The sequence below is a fragment of the Xiphophorus couchianus genome, chromosome 7 (assembly GCF_001444195.1).
Source record: "Xiphophorus couchianus chromosome 7, X_couchianus-1.0, whole genome shotgun sequence".
In the NCBI taxonomy this organism is placed as follows: domain Eukaryota; kingdom Metazoa; phylum Chordata; class Actinopteri; order Cyprinodontiformes; family Poeciliidae; genus Xiphophorus; species Xiphophorus couchianus.
Genome location: NC_040234.1, coordinates 8199417 through 8213831, shown reverse-complemented (window position 1 = coordinate 8213831; position 14415 = coordinate 8199417). Strand labels below are relative to the sequence as shown.

The 14415-nt window shown below is 38.7% G+C and overlaps 2 protein-coding genes across 2 annotated transcripts in view; one reads left to right on the top strand and one right to left on the bottom strand.

Annotated features, from left to right (window-relative positions):
• Nucleotides 1-270: 270 nt before the first annotated feature.
• On the bottom strand, nt 271-10833 carry cnga4 (cyclic nucleotide gated channel subunit alpha 4). Its single transcript, XM_028022700.1, has 8 exons — nt 10702-10833; nt 8706-8789; nt 5755-5856; nt 5555-5661; nt 4159-4742; nt 2754-2999; nt 2436-2601; nt 271-1406 (listed from the first exon to the last, which is right to left on the bottom strand). Exons 3-8 carry the CDS (start codon nt 5796-5798, stop codon nt 607-609), a joined length of 1947 nt encoding a protein of 648 aa, XP_027878501.1. The 5' UTR covers nt 5799-5856; nt 8706-8789; nt 10702-10833; the 3' UTR covers nt 271-606.
• Nucleotides 10739-14415, top strand: part of fhip1b (FHF complex subunit HOOK interacting protein 1B) — a 24654-nt gene continuing 20977 nt past the window's right edge. Inside the window, exon 1 of the mRNA XM_028022699.1 lies at nt 10739-11062. The gene's annotated coding sequence lies outside the window, so the exon portion shown is untranslated. The remainder of the gene's footprint in view (nt 11063-14415) is intronic.

Below are 14415 nucleotides of genomic sequence, written 5' to 3'. Positions count from 1 at the left end.
AAAAGTGTAAAAGGTTTAATGAAAGGTAACTTAGAACTTAAATTGAACACAAGAGGAAATATATTGGTTTTTTAAAAATTATTTTTATTACAATTAAATTACAAACCAAGTATAAAACTAAATAAATACAGTTCAGAAGATAAATAGGTGGCTTATTTTGGTTTGATTTCAAATTTTCTTCACTGATATATTTTAAACAGTGAAGTAAATTTGATTTGTAATAAAATAAAAATAAATAAATGTTTATTTTAATCACAAAAAAATAACAAAGATATACATAATGCAGAATAAAAAAAGAACAGTGTTGTGCCACAACTTGTCAAATAATTGTTTATATTACATATATAATATATGTCAATGCATGAAAAATCACACATCTCCATAATGGTTAGAAAGGTTAACATAAACTACAATTCTGGTTTGGGTGCCAAAATCATCTTGTGGGGAAGATGCAATGCTGCCATCTAGGGAAAGATGGGTGTATTACAGCAGAACTTTTAGTGACTTCAAAACAGACGCGTCTCCTTGATATACTCCACACACACAAAATACTCCTCTCACTGACCCTGTGCTATTCTAAACATGATTAACTTACACTGAAAATGTTTAACTTTTATTTTCTTTTAATTTGAACCCTGCGCGTCTTTTTCGTCTGAGTCTTCTTTGGTATTCCTTGTCCACCGATTCTCCCTCTTCAGATGGGTCGTGTTTGTGATTCCTCGGTTCAGTCTCAACTCCATCACCTTTCCCAGGTCTTCCGTCTCCTTTCTCTATGATTTTCTCTCCATCACTTTCTTTGCCTTTCAGACAGTCTGAGTCCTTCAGATCAAATTTATTCCCCACCGCTACTCTTTCAGTCAAATCCTTTGTACTTTTAGTGCTCTCACCGTCTCCTTCTTTGGTCACATCATTATTATCTCCCTGCTTTCCCCCATTTTCCTCCACACCCTCCTCCTCTCCCTCTGCTTCCTCCCGCTCCCAGTCAGCTTCTCCTCCGACCCCGTCCTGTCTTCCCGAGCCCTCCTCCCCTCCTTCCTCATCAGGTGGCAGGCGAATGTGCAGCACAGCGACCCGCATCTCCAGCTGCTCCACTCTGGCCCTCATCTTCCTGTTGCTCGACTCCAGCTCCACCATGAGCCGGGCCAGTTTGGTCCGCAGGAGTTCCAGGCTGCTCTCCAGCCTCTCTATCTTTGTCTCAACCTTCTCAGCCTCCACCTCCTCCACCTCGGCCCTATTCTCCAACATCCCCATCTTGATAAGGATCTGCCGGCCTTTCTCCTCCAGGTGACGCTTGGCTGCAGGAAACTCAGACAGCACGTCGGTCAGGTCCTCTTTGGAAAGGCTGAACAGGTCGGAGTGGCCGATGCTCTTGATGTTGGCAGTGCGACGGTTACCCGACTTGTTACCTTGGAGGAGTGGAGGGGGAATGAATTCGTATTTTCTTAAGGATTTAATATAATCCTGAAGTATACAAGACCTTAAATGTTAATATTATTAATTCAGTATCTTCCAGTATTGTTTCTACAGTTGAAACCAGATATTTTACACTGAATAAAAATACATAAATAATTTTTTTTTTACCTCACTCTCTGAAGTTAAATCAGACCAAACTTTACTTGTCTTAGCTTAGTTAGAAATACCAACATTATTTCTGTTTGCTAAATTCCAAAAAACTTTGCAGGGGTTGTTTCTTTTTGGAACTTTGCTCGAATTCAAAAGTGTACATACATTTGGTGTTGGGAACAATTTATATGCTTCCTTTTCATGACACCATGGCACCACCTACTGGTCGACTTGGGTAAAACTACCTGCCGACTAGATAATTAAAACAGCCTTTTTAGTATATTTTTTACTTAAGCAGCTATGTATTTATGAAGTAACATATATCAAATCATGCCGTTGTGATGGAAAAATTACAACAAGGTCATATCTGCTAGTCATGTTATAAGAAATGCTTATGAACTCTCACCAAAAGAACTATTTGGGTTACATGTAGAAGGTTGGAAGTTGTTTTCTACAGCTGCATCAGAACCAGACTGTCTCGCCTTTGTTGTTAATTCTTTATCCTTGGTATAAAACTCATGTGTTGTCTCTGCCTGACAGAGCTTTTCATCCAGACCTGCTTCATTACTGATTGTCCTACAAGCTCTCTGTATTGTGCACAATATATGAATAAACCTGATTGAGTGATTTCACCTGAACAGTGTTTGGAAATAGTATTTTTTCCACGACACCGTATATGTACTTCCTCTTTATTCTTTGGTTTCAAAACACCTATTTTAATGATTCCATGTTTGATTTAGCTTATTTTTATTTTGTAATTTTCTTTTGTCGCACTGTAAAACACAGAAATAAGATTTCTTTGCAAATCCACAAAAAGCTATAAAAAGTATATAAAACGTTATTTATGTAAGCATGCAGAGCCTTTATCCTACCTTTGATGTTAAGGATGCTGATTTCTCCAAAGAAATTCCCCGCACTCAGCACCGCAAACTCTGTAACGCCATCATCTGCTACAACTGCAAGCTTCCCTTCTTTGATGATGTACATTTCGTGGCCCACGTCTCCCTTCCTGCAGACATACTCTCCTGGGCTGAACACCTGCAAGACAAAAGGCACGGGATACCAAGTATTTAATGCAACAGTGTGCAAGGCAGAGAAGTTTATCGTTATTGGTGTGCCGCAAAGACTCAATTCTTGTTGCTGTTGCTGTCTGAACACTGGTGGACTTCTGTGTGTTACCGCCCCCTGACCTGAGGTGTGAGCTTAAGAACCAGATCCTCCAGCAGACTTTTCTCACAGCTCTGGAAGATGGTGACTTTAGAAAGAGTCGGGAGGTGGACGCTGACGGCGATCTCTGTCCTCATGTGCAACGGCAGCTGCTGCAGGATTTCGTTCTCCCGCATAATCTTCTTGTTGATGTGAAGATGCTGGTACCAGTTGTCAATGCGCTGTCGAAGCTCCTTGCTAACGTGGTGGCTACGCAGGTATGCTTTGACCTGAAGGGGAGAAATAAAAGTTTATCATCCACACACCTAGGCAAAAAATGTTTTCAGAGAGAATTAGGACAGTTCTGTGAAAAGTGTCAGCCTCATTTTAGATTTCTTCTGACTGAGTTTTTTTCTTTTTCTTTTTGACTTACTAAATATTTCATAAAACACATTTTAATATCAGACACCCTGAATAGAATAAAAGGGAAATGTAGTTTTTAGATTATTATTCCTATTATATTTATAGGAATAATACTCTGGTCCAATCTTTCCTGTAGATTTTTTTTAATTCAGCCGCATCGAATGGGTTCCAAGCCTTCACAGCCTGATTAAGGTCATAGCATTGCATATCATTTGGATTGAAGTCCAGACTTTGACTATGCCACTTCAATGCCATTTGTTTGTTTTGTTCAAGCCATTGATTGGTGGACTTACTGTTCTACCTTGGATCATTCTCCTGCTGTATAACCCAAGTAATTTTGCTCGGTTGACCACTCCTGGAAAGTTTTACCACTTTTCCATGTTTCCTCCATTTTTGGATAATGATTCTCACTGCGGTTTGACAAAGTCTGACAATTGCCTTCGTGTGTATTTCTGTTCAATTATCATCTTTCAGTGGTCCATCTGGGCTTTCTTCCATTGAAGTGGATTTCTCTGGCAGAATTTGAACCGGAGCAATTAGCAAACAGAAGGAGAAGTTGTGAATGATGATGTCGATTTTCTGCACTTTTTTAAGAATAGTTTGCCTGCAGTTTTAGCAATGGCAGGGGAGAAAGTGAACAAAGTCGTTCAGTCCTTGTTGGCCGCGGTTCCAAATATTAAATTAATATTTGCAGCCATCTTATTAGCAGCCATCGACACGTCTCTCTTTGCAGTGGAGGATGGTTGTTTCCAGTGCAGGTAATTTCCGGTAAGCTTTCATATCGTCAAACTGGCAAATTACAGAGATCACTGCCAAACATTAGTGATTGGGTAAAATTTAAAACTTCAACAGAGTCCACATTTCCAGAAAGTCAATCATTTCCCAATAGTCAAAGATCTAAACTCTCTGTTTTCACAAGGCTAGTTTGCTAAAAACCTTAAAAAATAGTAATATTTTACAGATTGGCAGATGTCAATAACTCTATTTGACAAAGCAAAACAAAAACAGAGGAACTCTGAAACTCACCAACTCGTGGTTGGGGAAAAAGACATTGTCTCTGTCCCTTAAGCTCGTGATGACATTCCCGACATTCCCGACAATCGATGCGAACACCAGCACGGCAATGAGCATGTCTGCAATCATGAATAAATACTCATCCTCCCTGATTGGCAGAGGGGTGTCTCCTACGGTGGTGAAAATCTGGGCTGAGAACCAGAAGCAGTAAAAGTACTGGCGCCGCATGGAGGCAAACATCGGATCAGTGATGTTGGGGTAGACCCACTGATCACTTCCAAAGCCAATGTAATTCGACAGAGCAAAGTAAAGACAGGCATTCCAGTGGATCAGCACAAAGATGTAGATCATGAGCTTTATGATGCGGAAAGTGTTAGGGTAGGAGGTTCTTGTCTCCATCCGATCCAGGGCCTCGTTGAGCCGCGGGATACGGACAAGCCGGTTGATCCTCACCAAGGGCGTCTCAAAGCCAAAGGCAAAGTAGAGGAAGTCAGTGGGCAGCAGGGAAACTAAGTCCCACATGAAATGTTTGGAGCGCAGGTAGCGCTTCCTGAGGCGAGTCAGGTCTTTGATGAGAATTCCTTGATCCAGGAAGCCTGCAGATGAGTGGAAAAGGAAGGATGAACTCGTCACATTTCCCCAGTTTTTGAAAGATGTCTACCTGGAGCGCGTGGATACAGGTAACGTCACTGCTGCAAATATCTGAGTGTGCTTTTTATGTAAGCCCAAACCACCAAAACTGAACTTTGTTAGCCTGTTAGCTGTGGAATACACTCCTGATCTAAATTTTAAAACCAGTCGAAAACTGGCAAGAATTCACATTTTGCACAGTTAGACCTTTAGAAGGTTCAGAATGCAAAAAGAAGAAATGGGAGTGAGACCAAAAAAAAGAAGGAAAATGAATAAACAATTTATTGCAAGCCACCATTACAATGAAATAGACTGTTCATCAGCTGATCAAATATTTCAAAATGTATTGCTAACAATCCAAAGACAGTGAATTCAGCAGCAATCAATGTTAACAATCACTTATTCCATTTTAAATGGGTTTTCTAAAAATGAATGGGTAATATTTGGGTTTATAATAAGTTCTTAATGTTGTATTGTCACTGAATCCAATCAGGAAGCAGGTATTTGGATTAAAGTCACTTCCCATTACTATCAATTTGATGCTCAAAAGGGAACTCTGAAAAATAATTGACCGAGAGTAGCCTGTATGTTTGTGAAAAGATAACATTTCTCTTTTGATAACGGTAAAGAGATACTAACATGTTGACTATGGCAACAAAAGTAAAACTAAATTCCATAGTTTTTGATTGTTTGGAGTGCCTTGTTGCATTTAAAGTCCGTTTTTATGTTTGGCTGTAGAGACCAAGAGTTGAAATCAAATCAGAAAAATTGTATTTACCAGTATGCAGAGTGACAGTCATGTCAGCAGCGTACATGAGGTCTGACACATAGTCCAGCGTGAGCCACACAGGAAGATAGCTCAGACCAATCGCTGTGAAGCAGGTCCTGATAAAACAGAAACAACAGTACTTTGTCTAATAGGACGTCTGTTCATTACAAGTTATGCCGTAGTGAATGCATGATGCTGCCGTTGTTTACCTTAAAATGATGATTACGCAGTTGTAAACAATCGGCACTATCATCACTTGCAACCAGACATAATAGAATTGTTCTGCAGGATCAATGGCCTGCTCTATCCAGCTGAGAGGAATGTGACGTGGAAGAAAGAAACAGGCAGAAAGACTTACAAGACTCCACATCGATGACTCAAAGTGTACAATTGCCAAAGTAATCCTACCTTCTGATATTTTCCACATTACAACTGCAAAGTGGAATGTATTCTTTCAGAATTGTATAAGATGGACCAACGCAAAGTGATGTTGTTGGAGGAAAAGATTACAAGTGCTCAACTACTTTAGAGGCAACGTTTTAAAAAAGTGTGCATTTTATATTCAACCCCTTTTGATCTAATACTCCTAATTCAAATTTAATGTAACTATTGGCTTTAAAAAGTCTTCTAATCCACTTGGGTGAGAGATTATCTGTGATCATTTCACTCGATAATCCAAAACAGGAAAGCTGTTAAATTGCCAACACATGGCTTACTTACTTCACACAAGTACGTCTTTGTATCGGTTTCCTGCATACAGTTCCAGTAAAATAGAATGATGATTGTAGTTGTAACATGACAAAAATATACAAACATTCAAGAAAACTGAAAAACAAAAATATATAGCAAAGCCAATGATTTCTGAAAGCTTTGTAAATTTGAATATGTAAAAAAAAAAACATCTGCCTAATTTAAATAATGATCCCTCTATGATCCCTCTATAGTGTTGATATACAAAATCTGCCATAGCCACTCAAAAGTATTAACACAGTTTATTTCTGACTGACTAATTGCAGGAGTTTATGCTGTACCCAAGAAAATTATATTTATAGAACATGATTTGTCATCAAAATGCCTTTCAGAACAGAAGATATTGTGGAAACATTTCAGTAGTCTTTACTCATTCAAAACAGATGAAACCTGAATATACACTAAAATGATGACAAACTTTAAGTAAGATCCAAATATTTTTTATGTCAAGTCATATTACCAATTACTCACTTGAAATTAAATTTCATGTCCCAAAAGGGCTTCTTTTTCTCTTCATCCTTGCCTCCGTCTTTGCCTTCCTCATTCATTTTTTGTCCATGATGCCGCCTGAGCAGCCCACGCCATCGGTTCGTCCTGACACTAACGTTACCTAAATCATCCATTATCAGAACTAGCTTCTTATGACTTCCACTCAAAAATAGGTGTTCCTAATCTCCTAAGAGGTGGGCACTTTGCATCGTGCAGAAAGGTTTAATGCTGACCTGATAAACTACCTGCGCAGTGCCTAGCGATGCCCGTCTCTATGGCAGGAAACAACAACAGGTGTCACAGGTACTCAGGGAATTCTTTCCTCCCCATAGAAAACCAAGAGGGTCTTGTCTCTTCTATCTCAGCCACAACAGACACCGAGTGTGGCACAGAGGTAAACCTACATGTCCCAAAATATACTGATCAGGAGCTACTACTAGTAGGTGAAAGTGCATAACACAGATCATTTATTCATCAAGAAACATTTTGTATGTGTCTAAGAAACAGGAGCTAGAGGAGTTGGTCATAACTATGCCTGATCCATATAATGGACAAATTGAAAACGAGGCAGTCGGGGTGAAAGCGGTTCAATCACCGGCGGAAAGTTTCACAAACAAAAATCAATAATTTATTTATAATTTTTGCGTTTTTATGATGTAAAGCACTTTGAACTGCCTTGTTGCTGAAATGTGCTGTACAAAGAAAATTTGATTGATTGACTGATAATTAGAAGAGGTTTTATGTAAGTAGTAGTTCAAAATATCTGAACAATCACTCATAGACATCTGATGTAAAAATATATAGATACAAACCGCCCAACAAAATATCAACAAGGAAACTAGGTAAAACTATGACGTCTACTTGTACTCTAATGTGCAAATTAATCAAAAAAAGAAAAAGAAAGAAAAAACAAACTTTGTGGCGGTCCTGGCTGGAGGTGCATCATTAAAACAAGTCCTGTCCTGTATCCACATGGGCTGAAATGCCACTCAGTTACTAAGAAGCCATTACTCTAAAAGCAACATAAAAACCACAGATAACACTTTGCAAATGCATACAAGAAAAATAAGACCTTCATATCTTCATATCTGGTGACAAGATTAAACTAGAGTTGAATAGTTTGACCACAACGAGCATTCTGACATTAGAGGAAAAGGGGGAAATCAAAAACAAAAGAACACTAACCGAACTGTGAAGTAATGGGAGGCAGCAACGTATTGTGCCTCAGGGGGAATTGGTGCACTTCACACCAATTTAGAAAATCTATGAACTTAGGAAATCTATGAAGGCTCATAGAAATCCTGAAGCAACATGTCAAGACATTAGTAATGATGTTAGAGTCTGGTTGAAAATGGGTCCTCCAAATTAATAATGGCCCTAATTCCAATAAGAAATCAACAAACTCAGTGTTTTGTAGTAATCATCACAAAGCCCCGATTTTAGTCTAATTAAAAAAAAATCATTAGAGTCGAAAAGTGATGTCTGAGCAAAAACATGTCTGGCAGGTGTCGTGGGTCAACATTCCAGCAAATTATTGCTGCTTTGAGATAAGACGCCTAAAATGTTTGACGCAAGTGACACATTTTATAAGCGGTTCTACAAAGTACTGTAGGGAAATGCGTATGAATGTTTGAAGGAAACAAAAACTAAATCGGGAAAAACTCTCTCCCGGATTATTCTGGCATTTAACGAAGATAAATTGTGCCTCTAATCCTAGCTGATCTTAAACGAAGAAAACACAGTAATCAAAATTGCTTTCCTGTGGCCTCAGAGCTTTAATTTGAGATGTTTAAGGAAAGTAAAATACCATGCAGTTATGCAAAACTATCTTCTTTTTAGTTTTGCATGACTACCGGCAATCTTAGCAAGGTAAACTGTATGCAAATATAGCTGCTAACGTCTAGAAACAACATATAATTACCAAGCAGTGTGGCCGAGCTCTCTCTGCACTGAGAGTCTGGGATGGATGGAAGTACCAGCTGCATCAGACAGAGTTGGAAGGCCTCTGCTTATGAAAAATCACAGGTATGTAAAATGTGCTTAATAGAGGGTGTGCCAAAATTACAAATAGGTTCTGTTGAGAAAAATGTTTTTCAGCGCAAACTAGTGCCTAAGATGTTGCTCATTTGCTTCTTTTGTTAAAAAAAACAAAAAAACAAAAACAAACAAGCAAAAGAACCACATTTGTTTGCTTCCAAACAAATATGGAAGCAAATGCTGCCACCACAGCAAAAGACAAACATAGCTTTTTTTACATTTAGGTGTGAAAACTTTATGGATACTAATAATGTGCATTTTATATTGTGAATGTGATATTTTCATTTGCTTGCATTTTTTTCAAAATTTCAGATCTATAAAAGAATTAAAGTGTACAAATAAGAGCAGTGTTTTTTGGAATCTAGCCATTATAAAACACAATTTATGCAAAACAAAGATCAAAGGAGAGAATGAAAGGGATGTTAATTTGTGAATTAGCATAAACCAAGTTTATTTGGACAAAAAAAATGATTAATGAACCAAAACAAATTCACGCTGGACATCTGAACTGAGTTCATGGTTAGCAACGAACATGATTAATTAACTTTATCCTGACCAAACTGAATTTAGATCAAGTTTTTGTTAAAGCTGAACTGCAGCAACACCAGAGACACCTTAAATTGCTGTGTTTGGAAGTAGTAACCCTTGTATCCTGTCTTCTGCCTTACTATTCAAAAGAACCCTTTGCATAGACATTGAGTTCTGCCTTTGCTTCAACATGTTGCCATAACATTGTTTCTACACAGATTATGGAGGTAAGACATCAGCTTTCTTTGGGTGGAGCTCTGTAATTTTCTTCCCTGGATTGCACAAACCATTTTGATGGCTTTAGAAAAACAATGCTGATTTCTACCACCGACATCCTCATTGGTGATGGACTGAATGTGAATAAGTAAATGTTCTATTGGCAGAATAAAACTACAGTCCCTTCTGGGGTTGCTCGTGATCTTGCTAGTGTGGCATCAGAGTCCAATTCATGACACTTAGAGTTGTTTGTATTAAAAGAAAATAACAACTACTTATAGTCAGATGTGCTCATATTTACAGGTTCCACTGCATTAGCACGTGTTTCCATAATGTATATTTGGAATGTCAGCAAAATGTCAAAAAGAGTCCAATATCAAAACTACTGATTTCGTCTGAAGGAGATATGAAGAAAACTTTCAAGTTATGCCAATATCATGTTTGGAGCTGTTAATAGCCAAAGTACTGGGATAATTCAAGTTAATTACATACAATTGATCATCTTTTCGAGTTGCATCTGTGAAATATTGTGACCCAAAATACATTTTTTGGATTTATATATTGTCACAAAATAGTCCGCATTCAGTGTTCGCCTTTTTAGTTGGTAGTGAGAATAAAAGAAAAAGAAAAAAAAAGATTTGTTAAAACTATTTTCATTCAGCTAAAAAGTCACAATTTGTATTGTAAAATATATATGTTTTGCTCAAATAGAGAGAAAGCAAATCTTCACAGTTAAATCTTGAAATTGGGTTATAAAATAGGTCAAATTTTTTGATGGAATCCGTGCGTTCTGCAGGATAATCAAGCATAGTGCTCACAAATAGAATCAGTTGACTTTTACTAAGAGATGACTGGGATGGTTAAAATTATTTAAGCTTCTTTAGGTCCAAAACCTTCAGCAACAAGCCCAAGCGAGTTGCTATTTCAATGTTATCGAGTTATAACAATGAAATATAACATAGAAATATATTGCGGTCTACTGTTGAAACAAAAAATATGTCTACACTACAAAATGACCAGTTTTCTTTTCCTAGAGTGGCAGCATTGCACCTCCATAATGTCACAAATATTAGTACACAGTGTACATTTATCGGAACCGGTTCGGGTTTTTGCCCCTCCAAACCCTCCATACCTACCATGCAGCTGCGAGCAGCGTCGCTGTGACTCAGTGAAGCCGTGTGGGAGGAGTAAAAGTAAGATGGCTGCGGGAGAGGGAAGAGTGTTTGAGAAATCATCAAATGGGATGTTTATCTGTCGCTGGCAGGATGCGCAGCTGCCCCGAAGAAGGAGTGGTTAGTTTGTTAGCGTCGCCGGGTCGGTGTGGAGCAGTCCGCCGGTTGTCTCTGCGCTGCGTTCGTGTCCGTCGGCCGTTCGTTGCTCTGACATTGTGGAATTGATCAACGGCTAGGCGTTAGCAGGCAGCTAGCTGGCAGCTAAGCTATCCGAGGAAATCTGCTCCTCTTTCTACAGCTGCCGAGACTCCTGCACGTAAACAAGGTGCGCATTCTTGGTGTTGCTTTCTTGATTTACGCGTGTGAGTGTGTTGGCTTTCCCTGGTCAGGTGTGTTTAATACAGGGCTTTTGAGATAGAATAAGTTCATATTGGACAGTGTAAACTAGGTCGCGACATCGTTTCGAAATTGAATTGCATCGATTGTTGTTTTTCCGACTTCGCCCGGTGAAAACGCCTCTGCGGGCTGGTTAAACTGAAATGCAGAATGACAGGTCTAAAAAAAAGAAATACAAAAATGAAAGTGTTAATCAGAAAGGCAGCGTTAAGTGTCAGTCAAAGGCAGTGACTGACACGAACATATGATGTAAAAGCATTAGGAAAGATTCAACCTTTGAACTCCTGCCTCCTTAGTTTAATTGACTCGGACACATTCCTCTGGCTGTTATCTCTAAACTCTGGGGCTAAACAGTAACCATTCTGTCATCTCACCTGATAAAACCCACGGTGAATCAAAGTAAAGTGGACTTTTCTTGGGTTTTTATGTTTCACATATAAAATATGCAACCACTGTTAAAAAATAAAAGAGTAAAGGAGTAGGTAGAAAAGATTTCATTTTCTGAGACTTCTCCGTTTCTACCCAAAAGTCTGCCTAGTATTACTACTTTTATGCTTTTGGTCTCCCATCAAATATGAGTCTGCCTTGCTCATAAAAGTGTGATGGTTAGAGTCCCAGCTGACATATAATTCACAGTCACTTGCATTAACCCGTTAACCTGTTTCTTGACAGATAAGTAGTGGGTAAAATTGCAAACACTGTTGAGAAGATTTTATCTGTACATGTGTGCATAGCTTTATCTGGTGGTTTATTTGGCCACTTTTTTAAAATTCTTATCTGATATTTAGATAACAATGTTTGCACATGTCACCCTTTGAGGAAGTGCAAATGTGTAGAAAGTATTTCTCACAACTTTAATGCTGAATGTCTATAGCAGACGGATGATGTGCGTCTCCCTTTCGTCTCCGATTAGATATAATGATGGTATTGATTGCATTTACCCAACATTTTCCTGTCTACCGTCTTTCTATACAGCTGTTGGCATCTCAAGTTTCACTTTCGCACACCAGTACTCCGATGATGTATTTTATATCGACATAAACAAAGTTCACACCCTGGTTGTTGTTTATAAGAAAACCTTAAAAGCAGTTTTTAAAGCTGGCTGTCAAATTTTGTTTTTGGATCATGTTGCAGGAAGTGTGTTGGTGCAGTCAGCTGCCATATGTGGTAAACTGCAATTTAGATAAACGTTTTAAACAAATGAAATGTTACTCCTAAATGGTTTAATCAATTGAAATGACATCTGTTGGTGTCTTTCCAGTCACAACAGACTCTGATGTTATCTGTGAAGACTGGTATAGGCTTAGAGGTACAAAATAGGGATGCGCTTATGGAAATTTGGCCCAGTGTCGATATCCAATACTAATATATTTCTTATGGCCAATAACCGATATTTACCGATATTATACACATTACATTTCACTACTCTTTCGGCACCTTGACAGAAAGCAATACACCGCTGACTACATCACTGCTTCTCCCCACAATCCTGCACTTCAACACATGACTAACCTTCTGCAATTACAAAGGCATCAAAATAAATATTTTTGTTCGCTCAGTTTTATTTATTCGATCATTACCAATATGTTAAATAATATCGGACGATGCCGATGTTAGTGCAGATTATATCGTGTATCCCTAGTGCAACAGGAGAAGACTGTGACGGTCTCGGTTTGGTCAAAAAGCAGGAAGCAAGCGGACTACAGCACAAGGCATTCTGGGTCAGTATTACCAAAACAAACACAAGTCTGGCGCTAGCGGAAGAAGTGGCTTGTGGTCTTTTTTAGACAAAAGAGAAATCTTACCACAGCTAAAATCTGATGCCACTCAAGTTTTTGTTTACATTTGGTGAAGAAGGAAGTTGCGCTCAGCGTCTTCTTCAGAGGTTTTCACGTTGCTTCCTTCAGTGGTTCTTGGTGCAGCGCCACCACAGGCGAGGAGGTGGACAGGTTTTTCGATTAGTTTGGCTCATCTGATACAGTGCAGTGTGAAAGCGAACCGCACCAGCTGAACATACAACAAATGTTGAACTTTTGCTTTTCAATTGAACCAAGTCTACCAGACAACCAGGTGCGAAAAAACCCTGAAGGATACTGGTTAAGCTGGAGTCAGTTTCAGTTTGTCCACTGTGTGAAATCACAGCAACTCTGGAAAAACAAACAAAACTTCTTGCCTGACTTTTAGCCTATTTTAAGAGTTTGATCTGCTACAAGAGATGGAAATACTCAAGCCTAAAGAATGGTGAGCTTGATCACTGATATTCGGCTCAGGTCTTTAGGAACGCCGCCTCCCTTCAGTGGTATCTGCAGTTGCACTTTGAACTCGTTTTATGAGCGCTGTTATGATGCTGTGTGTGACCTGAAAGTTAAAGAAACTTTGAATTTCCGTGTTCTGCAGCGCTGAAATCTGCATGTCGAGCTTAGGGTATTTTCGTTGAAAGTACTTCAGGTTTTCTGACTGAATTTACATAAATATTGAGGACAAATCTTAGTCAAACAGTATTCCTGAGGTTTTTTTTTGTGTGTTTTCCTCCCATTCATATCCTTAGATCTCTGCACGAACTCATATGCTGACCTTATTAAAATAAGGAGGGGTTAATCATTAAACGGAAAAACAAAAGGATAAACAGTGACCTGGCTTCTTTTCAGAACCACTTGTGTGTAGCTGCTGAGAGAAAATAAAGAAAGTTCTGGATGGAGGTTTTCTTTTTTCTTGTGTCTGATCCCAAGTGGAAATCATGAGTCATTTATCCATGTCATGTGGAAATGAGGAGCATGTTACAAATCTTTGTAATGATGACATTTCTTATTGTAACACCGAACATATTAGCTTACTGACTCATTAGGGTGGTTTCCTACAATGGATTCTTTTGTTCAAGCACAAGTCAAATGGGTTCCTAAATGTACAATTTGATGGATTAAGGATGTTTTTTTAGTATATTCAGACCTCTTCAACTTTTTAAAATGTTGCCATGTTGCAGCCACAAACTTCAGTGTATTTTTGTGATAGCCCGACACAGCATCATGCATAACTGTGAAGTCAAAGGACACATGATTTTCATGATTTTGTACTAATGAAAAATGTTACACTTGTTTGTGTTCTGCCCCTTTTACTATGATATTCCTGCATTAAGTCAAGTGCAACCAAGTGTTATTCTGGACATAATGGAAGCATATTGAGAAAACACATCGTACACATGGTGCCTATGCTTTTCTTTAACAGGGACATTGAAGCTAGTCAGTGCTGATGGAGCTAAATTAGGGCTTGCACCAACTAGTCGAC